We start from the raw sequence: 17,362 nt of genomic DNA, 5'->3' as shown, positions 1-17,362 counted from the left end.
ACACACACACACACACACATACACATACACATACACATACACATACACATACACACACACACATACCATGTATACATCACTTCAGGGGACATTACATTGACTTATATGCATTTCCTGGAGACTTATCCTAACCTTAACCATAACTAGGGCCGGCCCTCGGTATTAGCAGTATAGGCGAATGCTAAGGGCACATCAACCCATAGGGGGCGCCGAAAATTGGGGGGAAAAAAAAGGTAGAAATTTAAAAAAAATATATTTTTAAATTTCATAACACAATTTCCCGATTTTGGATCAACAAAGTACATATTATTATCTTATACTAACAGAACTACGCATATATTGCATACAGCGCCCATAAACTATGGCACACCCCCCCCAAAAAAATCTAATTGAACTACCCCAGCCCCAGTAAAAACCAGAAGTTTATGTGAAATTGTTCTTTTATTGAAATAATGGTTTTAGTGTGCAATTATAGGTTTTAATTTTTTATTTGTGTTAATTTAAAATAAATCAAACTCCCAAAAAACATATACAGCTTCTGTGTGCTGTTATTAACATTGGAATTTACTGTGTAAGGGTCCTCGGGGGGGAGAGCTTTAGAGAACTCTCTCCTGAAAGACTGAGCGGCTCTGATAACCTCAGCTCAGTGAAGTAAAGGCACACCTTTATATGATCATTATAGCTATAAAAAAATAAGTATAAAATACTATATGACAGTAAAAAAAAGTTGTTATTAATAAACAAGAATACAGTTTGAAAGGGGAGTGATTTGTAAAATATCCATAAAGAAAAATAAAATCTGCTTGCATTTCTGTTTCATATGGGTGTTGAGAGATGTATCCATAGATCTCCTAATGTTGCTCTCAAAGTGCACCAGATTGATGCTTTTAACTTCAATATTAAAAAAAAAGTCTTCCCGGGGGTGCATGCCCCTGGACCCCCCTAGAGGAGGTGAGGTCCCCCCATCACTTAAATCATGTTCAAATGGATAGGATACTAAATAGAGCTGCACACATCTTGTGTCCATATCTTTCTGTTTTCTCATGCCACAACCGTGCATGTGCGAGTCATAGTGAGTGTCTGCATTTTTTTGGGGGGGGGGCGTCAGCTAAAATCTTGCCTAGCAGAGGATGATAAACCTGTAGTCCAAAATGCTAAGTGTTGACATTAACAGAAGGTAGGAAAGGTAGGAAGGACAGCACATCTTATGATCTTTGTTTCTGTACTCAGTGGTGTTGTGCAGATGTTCAAATGATGAAGCAGCCTCTGCGGCCTCTGAGGCCACAGTATACTGGATGACAACCAATCCCTTTAATGTTTATTTGGTTCCCTCAGGGGCCACCACATGTCCATAACATGAAAAGACCCACTTCACTCTGCTAGATATTTTTAAATTCTTCCTAACTTTAAAGTTTTCACACTCGGTCAATACTGCTTTTTTAAGCATGACTAAATTTAGACCCATCATGCGGGGCTGAAAAACACGAACAGGGATAATACTGTGCAGAGTTGAGCCTTCTCGTGTTGTTTTAACCATGAAGGTCAATAAACGTATGCACATGTTCAACTGAGTGCGCCACTTGGAATTTCTGGAAGAATGCCACCAGCACAGGCTATCAATAGCATGCTTGGCATACTTCTGTGCTATCAGACCATGGTATGGGCATAACGTCTGGACCTAACCCCGTCCAGTGGGACCGCTGTCAAAGAGCGGGGGGAAACATGAGCAAGAGAGGTAGGGTTTATCTTACAGTAGCCCCAACACTGCTGTTCATGAGGAGCAGAGACCTGGAGGGAAAGGCACCCCACAGTGGAATGCAGTACAGGTGTTTTTCTGTGTTCGGAGACATTTAATGCCATTTTAACGAGGGCTTCATTCAGTACACCGAGGAGCTCCAGCCACTCTAAAGAATGCCTCTTTTCTTTGCCTGTTATCTGTGTGTGTGTGTGTGTGTGTGTGTGTGTGTGTGTGTGTGTGTGTGTGTGTGTGTGTGTGTGTGTGTGTGTGTGTGTGTGTGTGTGTGTGTGTGTGTGTGGAGCTCAGTTCGACTTTTGGGCTGATGTGTCTTTCAGCCTGGCATTCAGACACTGCGGAGAAGGTTGTCCTAATCTATTGTGGGGGTTTCTGCCCCACTGTGAATAATGCACAGACATTGCTGGTGGTGGCCCAAAAACTTGTTGTGTTTGTGTGTATGTGAAGAAACTTGTTGGGGTGGAAAGCTTCTGAAAATATACCAAAGTGACACTGCATTCCTTGTAGGAATCAAATCTAAGACTGCTCTCACACGGTAAAACTGTGGATTTGAGCATAGCTGGGAAAAAAGTGTATTGAAAAAGTGTAAATTTGAACTGGGAAGACATTGTTACCATACAGTACATGCTGTGTGTGGACTGGGGGCACTTTGTTTCCTTCTCTGTTTTTCTCATGTGTATTTGTCTAAGGAAAACATGCTATTTTGCTTAAAGAAACCAGGGGAAAAGGAGAATAAGGCAGGGTAATATGCAAGGAATTCCTGGGTCTTGCTCACCTTTACAAATAGCACTGATCCCCGTCCAGGTGCCGTTATCCCGGCAGGCCCGCGTAGCAGAGCCAACAAGACGGTATCCCTGGGAACAAGTGAAGTGGACCTCATGTCCGACAAAGTACTTTGAGCCGAACTTTGTTCCGTGAGCAGGGGCTTCCAGAGAGGGGCAGGTGGTTGGAGCTGTGGGAGAGAGAAAGAGAGCACAAGAGGAAGGCCGGTCACATGTGGAGTAAGCTTCCCGAACATCCTCTGGCATTCCCTGCCTGGGGATATACACGTGTCGCTGGGCACTTCACAGCCTTCATGGGAGAGGACGATTAAAATGCCTCATTCAGAGTCCACCAGCACAGCAACGGCCATTTTTATGAGTCAGAATTTCACCAGCAGCCAAATGTTATGCTATTTTGCATGCTCTGGAAAATGTAAGGCTTGTATAATATGGAACATAAGTACATTACGTAACATTGTAGGATTTATGCTTTATCCCAATGTATGTTTCCTATTCCTTTAACCTCAAGAGAAAACAACTGTCAGTAAAGTTTAGAAACTGTGTAATAGGCCAATCTTGCATGGCCAAACCTCCATTATGTCCAGCTTGTGTTTGCAGGGGGATGTAAGCCCCTTGTGTATTTTCCTGACAAATCTGTGTGTTAAGGTTTGAGCATTTTGTCACAGCTGTATAAGATAAATGTGTGAGATACGTCTTTGATATATATTGTATATAAGGAAAAAATATGCAGTGGAAAAAAGGCTCACAACAAATGTTGACAAGTACTGAATTAAGAAGGGGAAGGCTGCCAAAACGTTATTTGTACCACATCGTAATCAAATTTAGAGTTTCAGAGATTAATCTTTAAAGTACATTTTCCTAAATAATGGCAGGAAAAAGGGTAATTCTCTTTCCTCTGTAGTGAAGGATATTAAAATATGTTTGGGTTTTGGACTGAAAGCACAAGACATTGAAAGCCATCATCTTGGAATTTGAGGAACAGGGACTAACATTTTTCACTGTTTTCTGCGATTTCCAAAAAGATTTATCAGGGAAAAACAATCTGCAGATTACTCAATAACAAAAAAATATGTGCACGTTTCAGCCTTATTAGAATCAATATTATTTTACCGATTCCTATTTGTAACTTTATCTCAATGAAAAATGTATTTAATTTAAATGAGGATTTGGGATTCTATTCCTGATCAGAGCAAATAAAATGGATAGTGCCATATTTTCTCATGTGTCTTTTTATTTTGTTGAGCCTTTATTAGTGTAAATGTAAAAATATCAGCTTCCTCCTGTCTGGCCAAGTACTCTCCAGAGTTATGGACTGAACTGGTCCATCACTAACAAATTGGCCTCAGTGTCTGCTGCCAAACAACACAATTCCACAAATCCACTTCCCCTGTCAAGTGCCCAAAAATATGTAACTGAGATGACCTTGCACTGTTGGATGAATATATAATCCCATAAGAAGCCATGTTAACTTCAAACGATTTAATGTTCCCATAATGTTTTAAATGTGATACATATAAATCTTCTGTTGCCTTTGAGTGAGTAATCAATCACTGAATTACTGAACAAAACCTCAGTCATAATGCATGTGAAACTTTATACAGCATTGATTGCAAATGAAATGAAATGAATGCTCGATCAGTGAACTCTGTCTGAGAAGATAAATTCATAACATATTCAGTAAAAGGACCAAGTACTTAACTTCCAAACAATCTTGTTGTATGCCTATCACCAGATATTGTGATTTTACAGCATATGCATTAGGAATGTGTTTTAATTATGTCTTACCAAATAAATGTCGTACAGTAACTAACCATAAAGTTATATCCGAATGGCATTGTTTACATACCAAATACCTCAAATAAATCAAAGTATTCCTGCCTGAACATATTCCAAAAAAAATGTAAGAAGTTAGCATATCCCATATTTCCAAGTCAAGGAGGACAAAACACTCACATTTCACTTATTTATTTGGCGATCATCACTATGTGAAATGAACTTGGAAATCTGGTATGTTTTCAAAATGTTTGAAATGTTATTATTAGATTTTGGGTTGAGCACTCCATAGAGAACACCATGATTGAAGGGCATCCTCCTTTTCCAACACACATTTCTCAAATTATTATTTGTTATGTCAAACAAGCAGAATGGTAAATTATATGTAAAAAGATACAGCTAGTCATCAAGCATTCTTTTTTTATTTCTGTGAATACAAAAACACTCATTATTTGTATTGATTTAACTAAGCAATATGAAAAATGTTCAAGAATGATATATTTAACTATTTCTACCTTTTTACCTTATTGTAAAATGGCGGATCTAACAGATTGAAATCATCTGTTTTATGTACAGTGTTTTTTACTTTCAATGGGAAATTATGGCTTGATGTTTAGCTGCTTCAGTGTAATGGTTGTGCATGCATCCTACTTTGAGAAGTCAAACTATCTGCTTAGAAAAAAGCCTTCAAAGATAAAAAATGATGATGATTATGATAACTAGGGTGATTAGGGTAGTGTTGTTCTCACCGGCTGTCTGGTCCGCTTGAGGTAACTTGGAGACCGAGTTCTGAAGTGTCGCCAGCTTTGACTTCATGATCCTGAGGCCCTCGGTGAATCTCATCTCCTGGCCTTTCAGAAACTTCTCCATCTGACGGAGCACCCCGACCACCTGGTGCTTATCCATGCACGTCTGCGGACAAAGAATGAGCACTATGACCAAGTTATTTTAAAAATACTATATTAACAAAACATTTCAAAATGCAATGACTTTCTAACAACATAAAGTGCATGAATAAAGGTCCCAAAGGTCCCATCAGTTTAATGATTATAGAATATAAAACATGATATATGGATGAACATTAATGTGCAGCTGTCGAGTATGATGCAATTGAAATCCACCGTATCAGTGTACACAAGGTGGTTAGGGTTACAAAGAGTTTACATTGATATTAAAATGCATAACACATTTATTTTACCAGGGATTCTTTTACAAAAAACTACATTTGCACTCCACTTTTTTTCCACTAAACCTAATGGCACTCACATGTGAGATAATCTAAACTCACCATCTCTCTTCTGCTCTCCCTCAGCCCTTTCCACTTGCTATCACAACTGTAGTGGCAGACACAGCTGGACCAAAGCTGTCTGGCAGATGTCAGTGGGACTTAAGTCCAAAATGCTATTCCTCTGTATATTTTGAATGGTGGGAAGGCACATGTTCATTGGATAATGTTGAATGGGCAGACTCAAAATAGCATTGGTGCCATTAGCAGTTACTTGAGTGAGAAAGCTTGTCAAGCCATTACACAGTTCCTCAGAGAAAGTGCCTCTAATCCTTTCAGGAGGGTTTATTAATCACATGCTCATTGGAACAATTTCTCTGAGCAGCATACCTTAAATTCCTGCACCGGTAATTGGAGGACCATCGACAATAACAACTTCATTACATTACAATTCAGTTTGCACAGCGGTTGAACCTGTGCAGAAAAGACAAGGCTTTGTCTTTTTACCTGCCTCAGGCAAAAAGGGAAATGCCCCCAGCTGACAGGACATGAGAGAACTCACATCTGGATACTACAAAGGAAGTTTTTTGGAAAAGCAGATCCAGTAATTTCTCCAATGGAACACATGTGACCAACATTGCAAATCTTAAAATCTCGCATAATCACAATAACAGCTGGATAAAGTGTAGGACAGTACAACACACGCAGAAAATGGTGGTTGGTGTCACTTGTTATAGATTAATAGGATTAAGATATTAAGGTGATCCTCAAATAAATATTTCCCAAATGTTGTTACCTCATATTTTAAGATTTGATAACATGCTTTATTGAGCAAGTCTGACCTGACGACAGATCTTCTTGGACAAAGAGTTGTCACTAAAGTAACTCTTACCTGAACGGAAGCATGGCCACCCTGGATAGCTGTCAAACACAGCAAAAGCAAACACCTGCGTCGAAAAGAGAGTGCCATCTCTGAAAGTCCAGTTTATTACTGTAGCCTACTTTTATAAAAGTAATACTCCTTTGCTGGTGTTTTCCAAACTTGATAGAGCTTCGATAAAACCCCCCAAACAGTGATCTCTCGGAAGGTTCTGTCCCCGACTGCTTTCCAGAGTTTGGGGGATGCTCATCAGGTGTCTGACACAGAGATGCGCTCCCTTCTCTTTATCTGCGCTCTGGAACAGTTCAGCCTCTGAGCTCTGCACGCCTGCAGAAGGAATCCCTCCCACCGAGATACTCCCAAACATTGTGCGATTTTCTCCTTACATCTCTCTGTTGCTGTCAATGACACTGTAGAGTTGGCTGAAGGCTATAGCTCAAGTGGGATAGCCTATGACCTTAATTGTTTGTTTGCTTGGCCACAAAGGGTAACAAATCAATAATAGTTAATTTTTTTAATACAAACTCACATGACAGGATGTCTTCCGGATAAGATATTTATTGCAATATTATGATAAATAACACGACGTTAGCAGTCGCTCTGAGTGACAAAGACGGTTAGACACATCTAAAATGACCTATTCTCTATCTAAAACAGGACAAACAGTTAACTATATCCGTGTTTTTTAGACTGTAGGCTATAGGCCAATATACTAACACTCACTGTGAGAGAGACCATTGACTGAAAATGTAACTAACTACCGGACGTAGACAATGTTTATTGGTTTGATGTTACCATTGTACAAGGTCTTTTTTTAGGGTTTGCTCTGTAGAGTCAGAGCTACACCTGGTGATCGATAACAGGAACTGCACGTGCGCGTGAAGTCGACCTCATTCGCGCGTGTGAGTCCGTAAACAATAAACAATAAACAAGGATATAAATCCGTAGGTAGGAATAAAGATAAATGGCTTCAGCTGTTTTTGTCTTTAAAAACACCCTATAGGCCTACTCGGGTCATTATAACTGCGCAATACACGTTAATAAAACATTGACAATGGACGTCGTAAACACTTCATGTTGCAGATGTTGAAATTGACTGGCGTTGATTTGAACCAATAAGAATCGCTGTTCTTTTTACCCGGGCGATGCCTGACCAATGGCTGACAAGGATCGGCTGTAACCAGGTTAGATAGATCCAGATAGGACTATATATATACATGGAGGAATACATGATCTAGGAATGTGCTGCAGACCTCAGAAGCCATTTTGAGATGATGTCCCTGTTGAGAAAGCCTATGAAGATGCTGAAATCAACGAACATGGTTACATTTCTGTCTGTTTCTCCCTCCGTCTCCTCTATTTCACCATGGCAGCTGTCAACCGACGGGACATTAGCAAAGCGGGGTATCAAGCTGTGCTCACAGAGTTAAAACGTCATTGATATGAAAGAGGACAGTGTCTGTTTATTGTCTCTGTCGAGACATGAAACACCGTGAGTTTTTTCCAGTCTGAAAATCTTCCAGCATCTCTCACAACACACCGTCTCCTTGAGTGACTGAGTTAATTCACTCGTGTAGCCTGCCGGAGAGAAAGGAGGCAGATCCGTTTTCCAATGGCTTCTGTGAGCCTTGTTTCCAGTCCCCCAGTCCCTGTTCTTGACAAAAACATGACAGACTCTGAGCTTGCAGGGGATGAAAGGTCGAGTAACATTCTTATGCAATTCTTAATACGCTCATCTGTGCGTTTCAGTGCTGTGGGTCGACATGCTTGTGTTACTGTTTTCTTTTCTTTTTTTTAACCATGAATTGCAGGGTTTAGAGCCCACGGTTTCCCCCCTCAAAGATCTTTGCATGCCTCTTGGTGCAGTTGAATAACGCTGTCCAGATAACATTGATTTCCCATCACATTGTTAAGAGTCATTCACCATCATTTCCATGTAAGATAGCAGACCTCATCGTGTTTGTAGCTGTGGTGCTGGAATGAATTCATGGCTTCATTGTTGCCATCTGCAGGAGACTATGCAAATGACTATGATGTTAATGCCACGCCCATCATAGTGCTGTGCTCCCTCTAGCGGGCACCTGGCAGTACTGCTGAGGCAGGGTTCACAAAGGGTTGATGCCTGTGTCCTTGTGATTGGTCTCTAGTCCTCAGAGGGCTGTCTGACCATGTGAACAAAGAGAGCCTAGGGTTTGATGGTGTCAAGCTAAAGGTTTCACCAGAGGATTTTACTGTCTTATGAAGCTAAGCAACATGAACAGCTGATGTTGTGATACATGGTTGGAATACAAGCTGTCCAGGGCTGCCAGTCCCTGATTTACACATAACATGCATCACTCAGTGCATTTCAGTTTCCTCTTATATGGTTAGACATGGGGTCCCCCTCTCCTTGAGATATTGTACATTTATGTGGGAAAAATCAAGATCTTAAAAGTTGTTTTTTAAGTCAGTGAAAATACACGAATTGATTTATGTTGTGCAAAAATAGAATTTAAAGATATTTTAGGAAAGTCATTGAATATCTACTCATAGTATTTATATTATAAAACATATTCCTATGTCTTTTTATGACATTTCCCCCCCCCCATATACAACAATTGTTTCATATTGCATCTTGAGGTCTTTGCTATGGAATAAAAGTGAAGTTAGATACAGCAATGTGATGGCTTTGGATATGGTGGAAAGTTTGAATAATGATCTGCACTGGTGTGAGAGAAAGAGGTAGCTAGTGTCTGTGAAAACAGACGTGGATCAGTTGGTGGACATTTTTCCCATTTCAGGGTGTTTTGGTTTCATGCTTCTAGCTGCTTTGTATTTTCATATCAGCTGACATTACACGATATGAAAATAATAATAACACTGGAATGATTTATATGCAGCTGTTCCAGGCATATCTTTATATTTGAAACAGGTGTAATACAAAATTGCTTTTAACTGTCAAGCTGGAGTTATTACCAACTAAAAGTACCCGATCCATCCGTGTCTAAAGGACATTAAAAGCAGCATGTGTGAAGTTTGCACCTGGGTCACACACAGGGGTGATGGAGCAAAGTAAAAGAAAGCAAACCCAAAGTTCTTCCAAAATAATCACACTGATCATAAGATTAATAGACTATGGCTCTATTATATACTTACATTCTTGATTGGTATGCATTTATAGAGGTCATAGAGGAGTGCTCAGTCCTTCCAGCCTGATAGCTTATTTTAAAATTCCATCAAAATGTTTGGCATACTTTTACTCAAGAGTAATAATGGACCTTATTCATTCATCTTTATTTGTTTGCCCACACACAAAACATAACAAGTGTATCTTTGACTTCAGGCTGTCATTGTATAACAACTAAATAACCTTGCTTCTAGAAATCAAAAGGCTTTCGTGTATTTCTTTTAGCCGGAGGTTGAAATGAATTTGGCTTTCATGAAATAGCAACACACACTGGCTCACAGGAAATCAAAACTTAGCCTTGAATTATGGATGGGATGTTTTAGTACAGGAAAGATAGGGCGTAATGGAAAATCTCTAGCATAATATTTAGTTGTTCCAAATAAAGGGAAAATACATTATGGCTTGCTTAGTATTATTTCATATTCTTATTAAGTGATTACAGCAGGTGATTCTGGTTCTGCTCATGATGTTTTTTATTTATTTAGTAATGTCTGATAATAACAAAACACCGTCTATAAACCCTTACACTTATACCTTTCTCCTCATTTCAGAGAGGATGGCGAACTGGAAGACGGAGAAATAGATGATGAAGGAATTGGGATTGAAGAGGAAAATAAAGAGGTTGCTGAGGTTAATGAAGACAAAGAGAAGGAAAAAGAGAAAGAAAAAGTTAAAGAGAAAGAAGAGAAGACCCACAGGCACTCCAGGAAAAGATACAAAAAGACCAAAGAGAAGAGGAGGTCCAAAAGGAGGAGGCGTGACAGACAGAAAGTAAGACGCTTTAATAAATCTTATCGCAATAAAGGAATTAATTCAAACATCCCCTTAATGTGTTTTTCCTTTGTTCCCTCGCCCTTCTCCTCAGCACCACTCCCCTTCCAGCAGCTCCAGCTCCGATAGTTATGACTCAGACTACGACCGATCAGAAAGGCCCAAAAACCGGAAAACCCAGGGATCAGATGGCCAGTCCTCTCAGGTGAGTTCACCACCGCTGGCATGCTGATTCAAAATATTCATAAAGGTATAATTGCGTGACTTTATTCTCTTTAACTACTGACTTTCCAGCATGGACGGGATTCAAAGGGAGGCCATGGTAACTCCCAGAAGTCCCCGCCTCCAAAGAGCAGTGATTTCGACAAATACAGCGACTACAGTGATGACAAGTATGATTATGACGAAGAGGAGGATGATTACGAAGATGACATGTCGGAGTACCCGCAATCAAAGGATTCAGGTCCGCAGGGTCGGGGAAGGGGACGACAATCCAAAGACCAGATGAAGAGAGGAAGCATGAGGGGGATGAAACAACAGCAGTGTATGAACGAGACACTTTCAAATCAGATCATTTATGTAGTATCTAAATGTACTGTTTTTGTTGCTGTTGTGTTTGATGACTTCTTCTTTCATCGTTTTCAGTTGGGCAGAGAGGAAGGGGCCGAGGCAGTGGGCCGGGGAGAGGACGTGGGATGCTCTTCAAGAACAAGAAGCTGAAGGGCAAACCCTGGGGAGGACGTGGACGAGGACGAGGAGGAGACCAGGGCATGGAAGACATGGTCCCAGTGAGTCTGCCTTTAACATTCAGCTAGACCTATCTGTATTGTATATTATTAAGACAAATACAGCTCTGTAAACCCCTTAATAGTAACGTAACAATAAATTGCTGTATTTTTAGTTGCTTGGATGGTGATTTGTATATGAACAACGCTTTATTTTCACTTTTATCTGGTGTTTCATCTTCATAATAAAACCAAAGATATTCTATCAATTGAAATCAAACAATTCTGTAGTCATATTTGTTTGAATCAACTCAACAGACACACAGTGTAGCGGAGCTAAATAAGCTAAATGTGTGTCTGTTGAGATAATCATGATCAACACTAATACTATAGTTAATGTAAACTTAATTTCTCCAAATACAATTTATTTTAACAAATTAAATTTGATAAAGCTTAGAGAGTCTAGAAATGTTTGGGTTGGGAACCTTGAAAGTGCTTGAAGAATGCTTGGATTTTAATCTTACTTACTCCTCGCATCACAACTTTGCAGTGTTTTAACTTTTGACTGTGCTGTTCAGTTTTACACATAGTCTGGCATAAAGACAAAACTAAGGCTACATATTTGTATGTGTGTTACAGGAAGGAAAAAATTCCTCCGGTTTTCAGAAGAAACGGCCAATTATGAGCAAAGAGTTTATCAATCAGCACACAGTCGAGCACAACGGGAGAAACATCTGCAAGTATTTCCTGGAGGGTCGCTGCATCAAGGTATAGTACCACTAATGTTTTTGACTAGCTTTAACAATTAAAGCTAAAATATTTTTTATTTCATCAAATTAACCGCGGTGCAATTAAATAAAATAACTTTCCTACCTAAAATATACTTTTTCTTTCTTCATACAGGGTGAACAGTGCAAGTTCGAACATGAACTCGTTGTACCAGATAAGAAAAAGGAACTTTGTAAATTTTACCTTCAAGGATACTGCAGTAAAGGAGATAATTGCATTTACATGCACAATATCCTTCACAAAAGTGTGTAATGTGGTGCATTATTCAAATAAATGTCATTACACGTTTCAATTAGTCCTGTTCCTTAACCTGTGATTGCACATGAATACCCCTGCAAGTTCTTTCATACTGGAGCCAAATGTTATCAAGGGGACAACTGCAAATTCTCCCACGATGCTTTGAACGATGTGACCAAAGACTTGCTTGACAAGGTAGGTCAAAAAAAAAAATGCCAACCATTTTTTGCCAACTTATTCTTATTGTCAAATATTGTCTTATTTGTGCTTTATCAGATAATCAACACTGAGGAGGAGAACGCCCGCGAGGACGAGCTGGAGCTGGAGGATCTGAGAAAGCAGGGTATTGCTCCACTTCCGAAGCCCCCCCCTGGGGTGGGGCTGCTGCCCACTCCTGGTCAGAGCAGTCCCTCAGACGGAGCCTCGGGACAGGCGGGGAAGAAGATCCCCTCCCTCTTTGAAATCAATGTTCAACCTACTGTAGACTTGGCACAGAAAATTGGTCTAAGGTAACTTACTGTAAATCCTCTATATTTTATGAATTTGCTAATTTTTATATCCAACCCTAAACCAATATCTACCTTTTTTCATATTAATGGAACATGTACAGTGGCCTAAGCTGTATTACGAAAAATAATAATGACAAATTAAGCTGTACGTTTTTTTAGATACAGGAATTATTACTCAATTAACAAATACTACTCAGGATACCAATCTAGTTCATTGTCATTTTAAAAAACAAGCTCAATATTGTATCGCCATGTCATTTGCATCTACTGATCAAACTCTTAAGAGCTTATTCTGTACTTAATTGCGCTAATTGTTTTTCAGTGGATCCAACTTTTCCCAGAATCAAGGTGAAGGCAGCGATCAGTTCAGTGGCGGCTCAGAGGACGCGCAGACTGCAGGCATGGTGCCTTCAGGGCCCTCCACTCCTCCTATTCCTCCTCCTGAATCTCCTGTCGCTATGGGTCATCTCACTGGACCACCCATGCCACAGAGCCCCCCTGGACTGCACCCACCCCACGGCTTTCCAATGCCGCCTCCGATCCCCCCTGGTCAACCCCCACCCTTTTATGTAAACAGACCTCCAATGAACATGCAGAGGCCTCCTCCGTTCCCTCCAGATCTACAGATGCTGCAGAATCTCTTCCCGTTTCCACCTATGGGTCAGAACCCAGTAGATTTCTTCAGCAACTTCCTCGGAAACCAGGCTCCACAGGGAGGTCAGTGTTTCAATTGGCCCTCAAATAGATTCATTATGTTTAATCATAACTAAACAATGCTAATTTGGGTTTCTCTTTTTCGTTTAATGCAGTTGACCCTGGTCTGGCCTTCATGCAGAACCTCCAGCAGAACATGGGTGCAGAGTCACAGTTGAATTCTTTGCCACCAGCAGTACAGAAGGCCATCCTTTTACACCTGACACAACAACAGTCTCTTCCACAGGGAAATGAGCCACAGAGAGCGGAGGGCCCAGATGATGACAATGCAAACAGAGGTAAGGGGCCAGAAGCAGGTTTGCCGAGTAAATTAGGGTCAAATAAAACTAAATTAGAACCCTTTCTGAAATTGAGTGAAAACTGAGTCCAAAACATGCGCTCATTTAAATAGAAATGTAAAAACAAAACAAATACAAGATGTTGTTTTTTTCTTGACAGATGAAACTACAAACTGGTACTCAAGCGATGAAGAGGATGGGAGCTGTGTTTCCTCCATTCTCAAATGTCTCAAAAAGCAGAATGAGAAGCAGCAGTCTCAGTCGAAGCCCCCCCAGGCTGCCCCAGTGGGTGACCCTCGGCTTGTTAAAGAGAGGGCCCCACCCAGTGACCCCCGTGTGAAGACAGACCCCCGACAGCGACCCCCGGATACGAAAAAGGAGTCGGACGGAGCTGCAGACCCCCGGTTTTCCAGAGACCCCAGGAAGATTCGACCGATGGAGCCGAGTTCCTTTCGGCAGCAGGGCCACCCCGGTTCTAAGAAGCCCCCTGCAGGGGATGAGGATGATGAAGGAGAGCGGGAGCCCAGGGACAAAGCTGTCCTCATCCCTCTAGATGCCGGCCCCGAGGTGCTGCTGCGGGACCCTCGCTGCCAGTTAAAGCAGTTCAGCCACATCCGAGTGGACATCCTGCTCCAGAGGCCTTCCTTCGCTCAGACCGTAGTATGGGCCCCTGAGGACCTCATCCCTTCTCTGGTACCCAAACAGGAACACTCAATCAACCTGCCCCTCCCACCCCTCATTGCAGATGCTCAGATGAACCGAACAAGCTTGTCTGACACTCCCCCCGTCTCCAGCCCTCCAGCCATTGACCCCAGACTGGTAGCAGCACGTTTAAAAGAGCGTATGAGTCGATTACCCTCCGGATCTCTAGAGTCCCGACCCCCCCCAGAAAGACCCATAGATCCACGTCAGCAGAAGACTCTGGATCCCAGACTCAAGCGTACAGTTAGCCTGGACTCGAAGCTGATGGGTCAGAAGGTGCCCTCCTCTGGGGGGGGAGTTGTGGACCCCAGGCTACAGAAGGCCAGTGTTAGCTCCACTCCTCATACTGTCCAAGCAAAGCCAGAGCCTGAGAAGCTGCCACCTTATGCCCCACATCTGGCTTCCTCTGGTGGGGGGCTAGAGAGTCCCACTACTATCCTCGGGGGCATCAGTCTGTACGATCCTCGTAATCAAAGCGAGACAGCCCAGAAGGAGCCGACAGAGCCTCCCAAAAAGACGTCCATCCTGAAACTCCCAGCCAAGAAAGACGTTTCTCCGCCACTCTCCCCAACTCAAAGAAGTGGCTCTTTGGAAGAGACAAAAAGTACAGACGCAGCCTCAGATCAGCCTCCACCTCCCAGTCCTGCCGCAGTGCCTCCTGCCTCACCGGTCAAACCCCCTGCGGTTCATAACCTCCCCATCCAGGCCCTGGCCGGGCTCATCCGGCCCTCGTACACTGACCCTAGGCCGGCCAAACCTGGAGGACAAGGCTCAGCAGGAGCACAAGAAGAAGCGGAGGAAAAGAAGGAGCAGGGGGAGGTCAAGGAGGAGGAACCAAAGCAGGAGGGCCCAGAGGAGGAGGCAGATGACAGGACACTCAAAGATGTGTTCAAGACTTTTGATCCCACTGCTTCCCCTTTCTGTCAGTAAACACCCCGGGGTGGAAATATGTAAAAGCAGCAGAAGATTTGTATTTTGATGAAAATATCTATTAATCGTTTTGGAAACACATGAATCTATTTATTTCTGTATATAAATGATCCTGTATAAAACACATACTATCTAGTGCGCCACACATCAGTGTGGAGATGATGCTATCTAATGTGCACAGACACAGTTCAACATAATCTTATTAATGCAGAAATGTGTGTTTTGAAAGTGTGTATGTTACGGTTTTTTATCATTGTGTTTTTTCCATGTAAGTTTTAAACAGTTTTTAAAAAGTGTGTCCATTTTTCACTAAGGATTGACGCATATCTTTCCAGGCATTACACATTGTAGATAAGATCATGAACTCACTCTACAGGCAAACGGTTATACTAACTAATCCATCAAACAATAATTCTAGGAATTCCCTTGTGAGCGTTTGTATTTCCTTATTTATTTGAAGGCTCTTTTATAAAATTATACCTTACTTTTATGATAAGGGATTTATTCACCACAAGTTAACAGATCTAGTTTTTTATTATTTACTTTGTTTTCATATAAAGTGGCCTAAATGCTTTGAGGATGTCAAGTTACTGATGTAGGCTTGTCTAATTTGCTTAACTGAGAGTTGTTGAGTAAATAATATTGTTTACTTCATTTGTCATTAGTCAAAAACATGCACTGCTCACAAACTTGTATGGTAAATAGCAAACTGTCTTTCACTTGTTTTTATCAGAACAAAAAAGAAATTCTAAAAAAAAATATTGGACCCATTTCATTGATAGATCGATAAATATGACCTTTATAACTATATTTCATAGTTGAATTTTGTTGGAGTTGACACGATAAACTCACGTGGGGTTATCTGTCGTACAAAGGGTGAATGTTGAGGCTGAAGGCGGCATAATGCTCTGCAGTTTATATTATTTTACATTTCTGTGTCTGTTAAGGTGAGCCTTGTATGACTGAAACTAAACTATGTCCTTTTTTCTAATTATCATTTTCATACTTCACATTGTAAATCCCTTTTTGTATCACATGTACAGTCTTTTTTTGAGCGTTTTAATGAATAATGCTTCATTTTCCGTTTTGTGGTGATGGTTGTGATAATACTGTAAGACATTTTAACAACACATGCCTGTCACATTTTAGTGATTTTATTATGATAACTGAAATAAACAGATAAGACATAAGGTATTTTATTTCAGAATCACAAATTTAATTCTCTCAAAATGCAAAATATTTTATGTCATTCACCTTGTTGAAGTGTCCGTGGGCATGAGTCAGTGAAAAGCTCCCTCTAAGGGTTGAGTTGGTTTCATATAATTATTTAAAATAGAAAACAACAATGGGATCCTTTTTAGGCTTCGCAGGTATACCATGATTCATAAATTGATTTTGAACTGCAAAGATGATGTAGAAAAGTATTTTGCTTCCCAAATGCATAGGTTGATGAAATTAGGATCACATTATTGCAGGGGATAATTTTAAATACAAAGATAGGGACACCACATATAAAGAATACATGTATAGCTGTCACCGGTGTTAACTTGTGGAATGGTTGGGTCAAGAATTTAAGAATATAAAATAAACAAAAAGTTTAAAGATCAGGTGGCAAACATAAAAAAACAAGATATATTTATTTAGTTTGAAACTTTGGGAAATTGTTTTGTTTTTGTAAACCTAGAAGTGAACGGGATGCCTATTATGATATCTACAAAGGTTAGGTATAATAAGCTTAAGCTTGAGACTAAAATAACTGTTTATCGCAAGCCATTTGAGTATCCTTGATATCAGACGGCAGCTGCCTACACTAGTTGGCTCTTTGATGTCACTTGTTAGATATATGGTCACACTAGTTAACTAGTAGTACCCAGAATCACTCACTAGTTAACTAAAGGCAAAATGTTCACTAGTTGACACCTCTTTTGACCTTACTAGTTAACTAGTGGGGCTCAAAATGTCTACACGTTAACTAGTGAACCCTTTGCCCTTTACTAGTTAACTAGTGAGGCTTAAAGGTCCCATTATGGCAAGCCATTTGAGTATTTATTCCATATCCTTGATATCAGACGGCAGCTGCCTACACTAGTTGGCTCTTTGATTGCACTTGTTAGATATATGGTCAAAC

The 17,362-nt window shown here is 40.8% G+C and overlaps 2 protein-coding genes across 3 annotated transcripts; one reads left to right on the top strand and one right to left on the bottom strand.

The window, feature by feature from the left end:
• Positions 1-2,528: 2,528 nt before the first annotated feature.
• Positions 2,529-6,720, bottom strand: LOC104963166 (fibulin-7-like; the record flags this gene model as incomplete). Its single annotated transcript, XM_010791727.1, has 3 exons — positions 6,426-6,720; positions 5,058-5,220; positions 2,529-2,705 (listed from the first exon to the last, which is right to left on the bottom strand). Coding segments are annotated over exons 1-3 (418 nt in total), but the record flags the coding sequence as incomplete, so codon positions are not given.
• A 904-nt stretch (positions 6,721-7,624) lies between these two features.
• Positions 7,625-16,433, top strand: zc3h6 (zinc finger CCCH-type containing 6). Of its 2 annotated transcripts, none has more exons than XM_010791726.1 (12): positions 7,625-7,905; positions 10,131-10,350; positions 10,445-10,555; positions 10,645-10,894; positions 10,996-11,138; positions 11,715-11,843; positions 11,979-12,093; positions 12,187-12,296; positions 12,378-12,610; positions 12,933-13,327; positions 13,420-13,602; positions 13,763-16,433. In XM_010791726.1, the coding sequence occupies exons 1-12, from the start codon at positions 7,856-7,858 to the stop codon at positions 15,232-15,234; spliced, it is 3,411 nt and encodes a 1,136-aa protein (XP_010790028.1). In that variant the 5' UTR covers positions 7,625-7,855; the 3' UTR covers positions 15,235-16,433. The 2 variants fall into 2 exon arrangements, with proteins under 2 accessions (XP_010790028.1, XP_010790027.1); XM_010791725.1 differs by having other exon boundaries at positions 7,625-8,111.
• The last annotated feature ends 929 nt before the right edge of the window (positions 16,434-17,362 follow it).

This window comes from Notothenia coriiceps, unplaced genomic scaffold, assembly GCF_000735185.1.
Source record: "Notothenia coriiceps isolate Sejong01 unplaced genomic scaffold, NC01 NC01_scaffold00035749, whole genome shotgun sequence".
In the NCBI taxonomy this organism is placed as follows: Eukaryota; Metazoa; Chordata; class Actinopteri; order Perciformes; family Nototheniidae; genus Notothenia; species Notothenia coriiceps.
The sequence above is the reverse complement of the archived record's forward strand: the minus strand, read 5'-3'. Positions and strand labels throughout refer to the sequence as shown.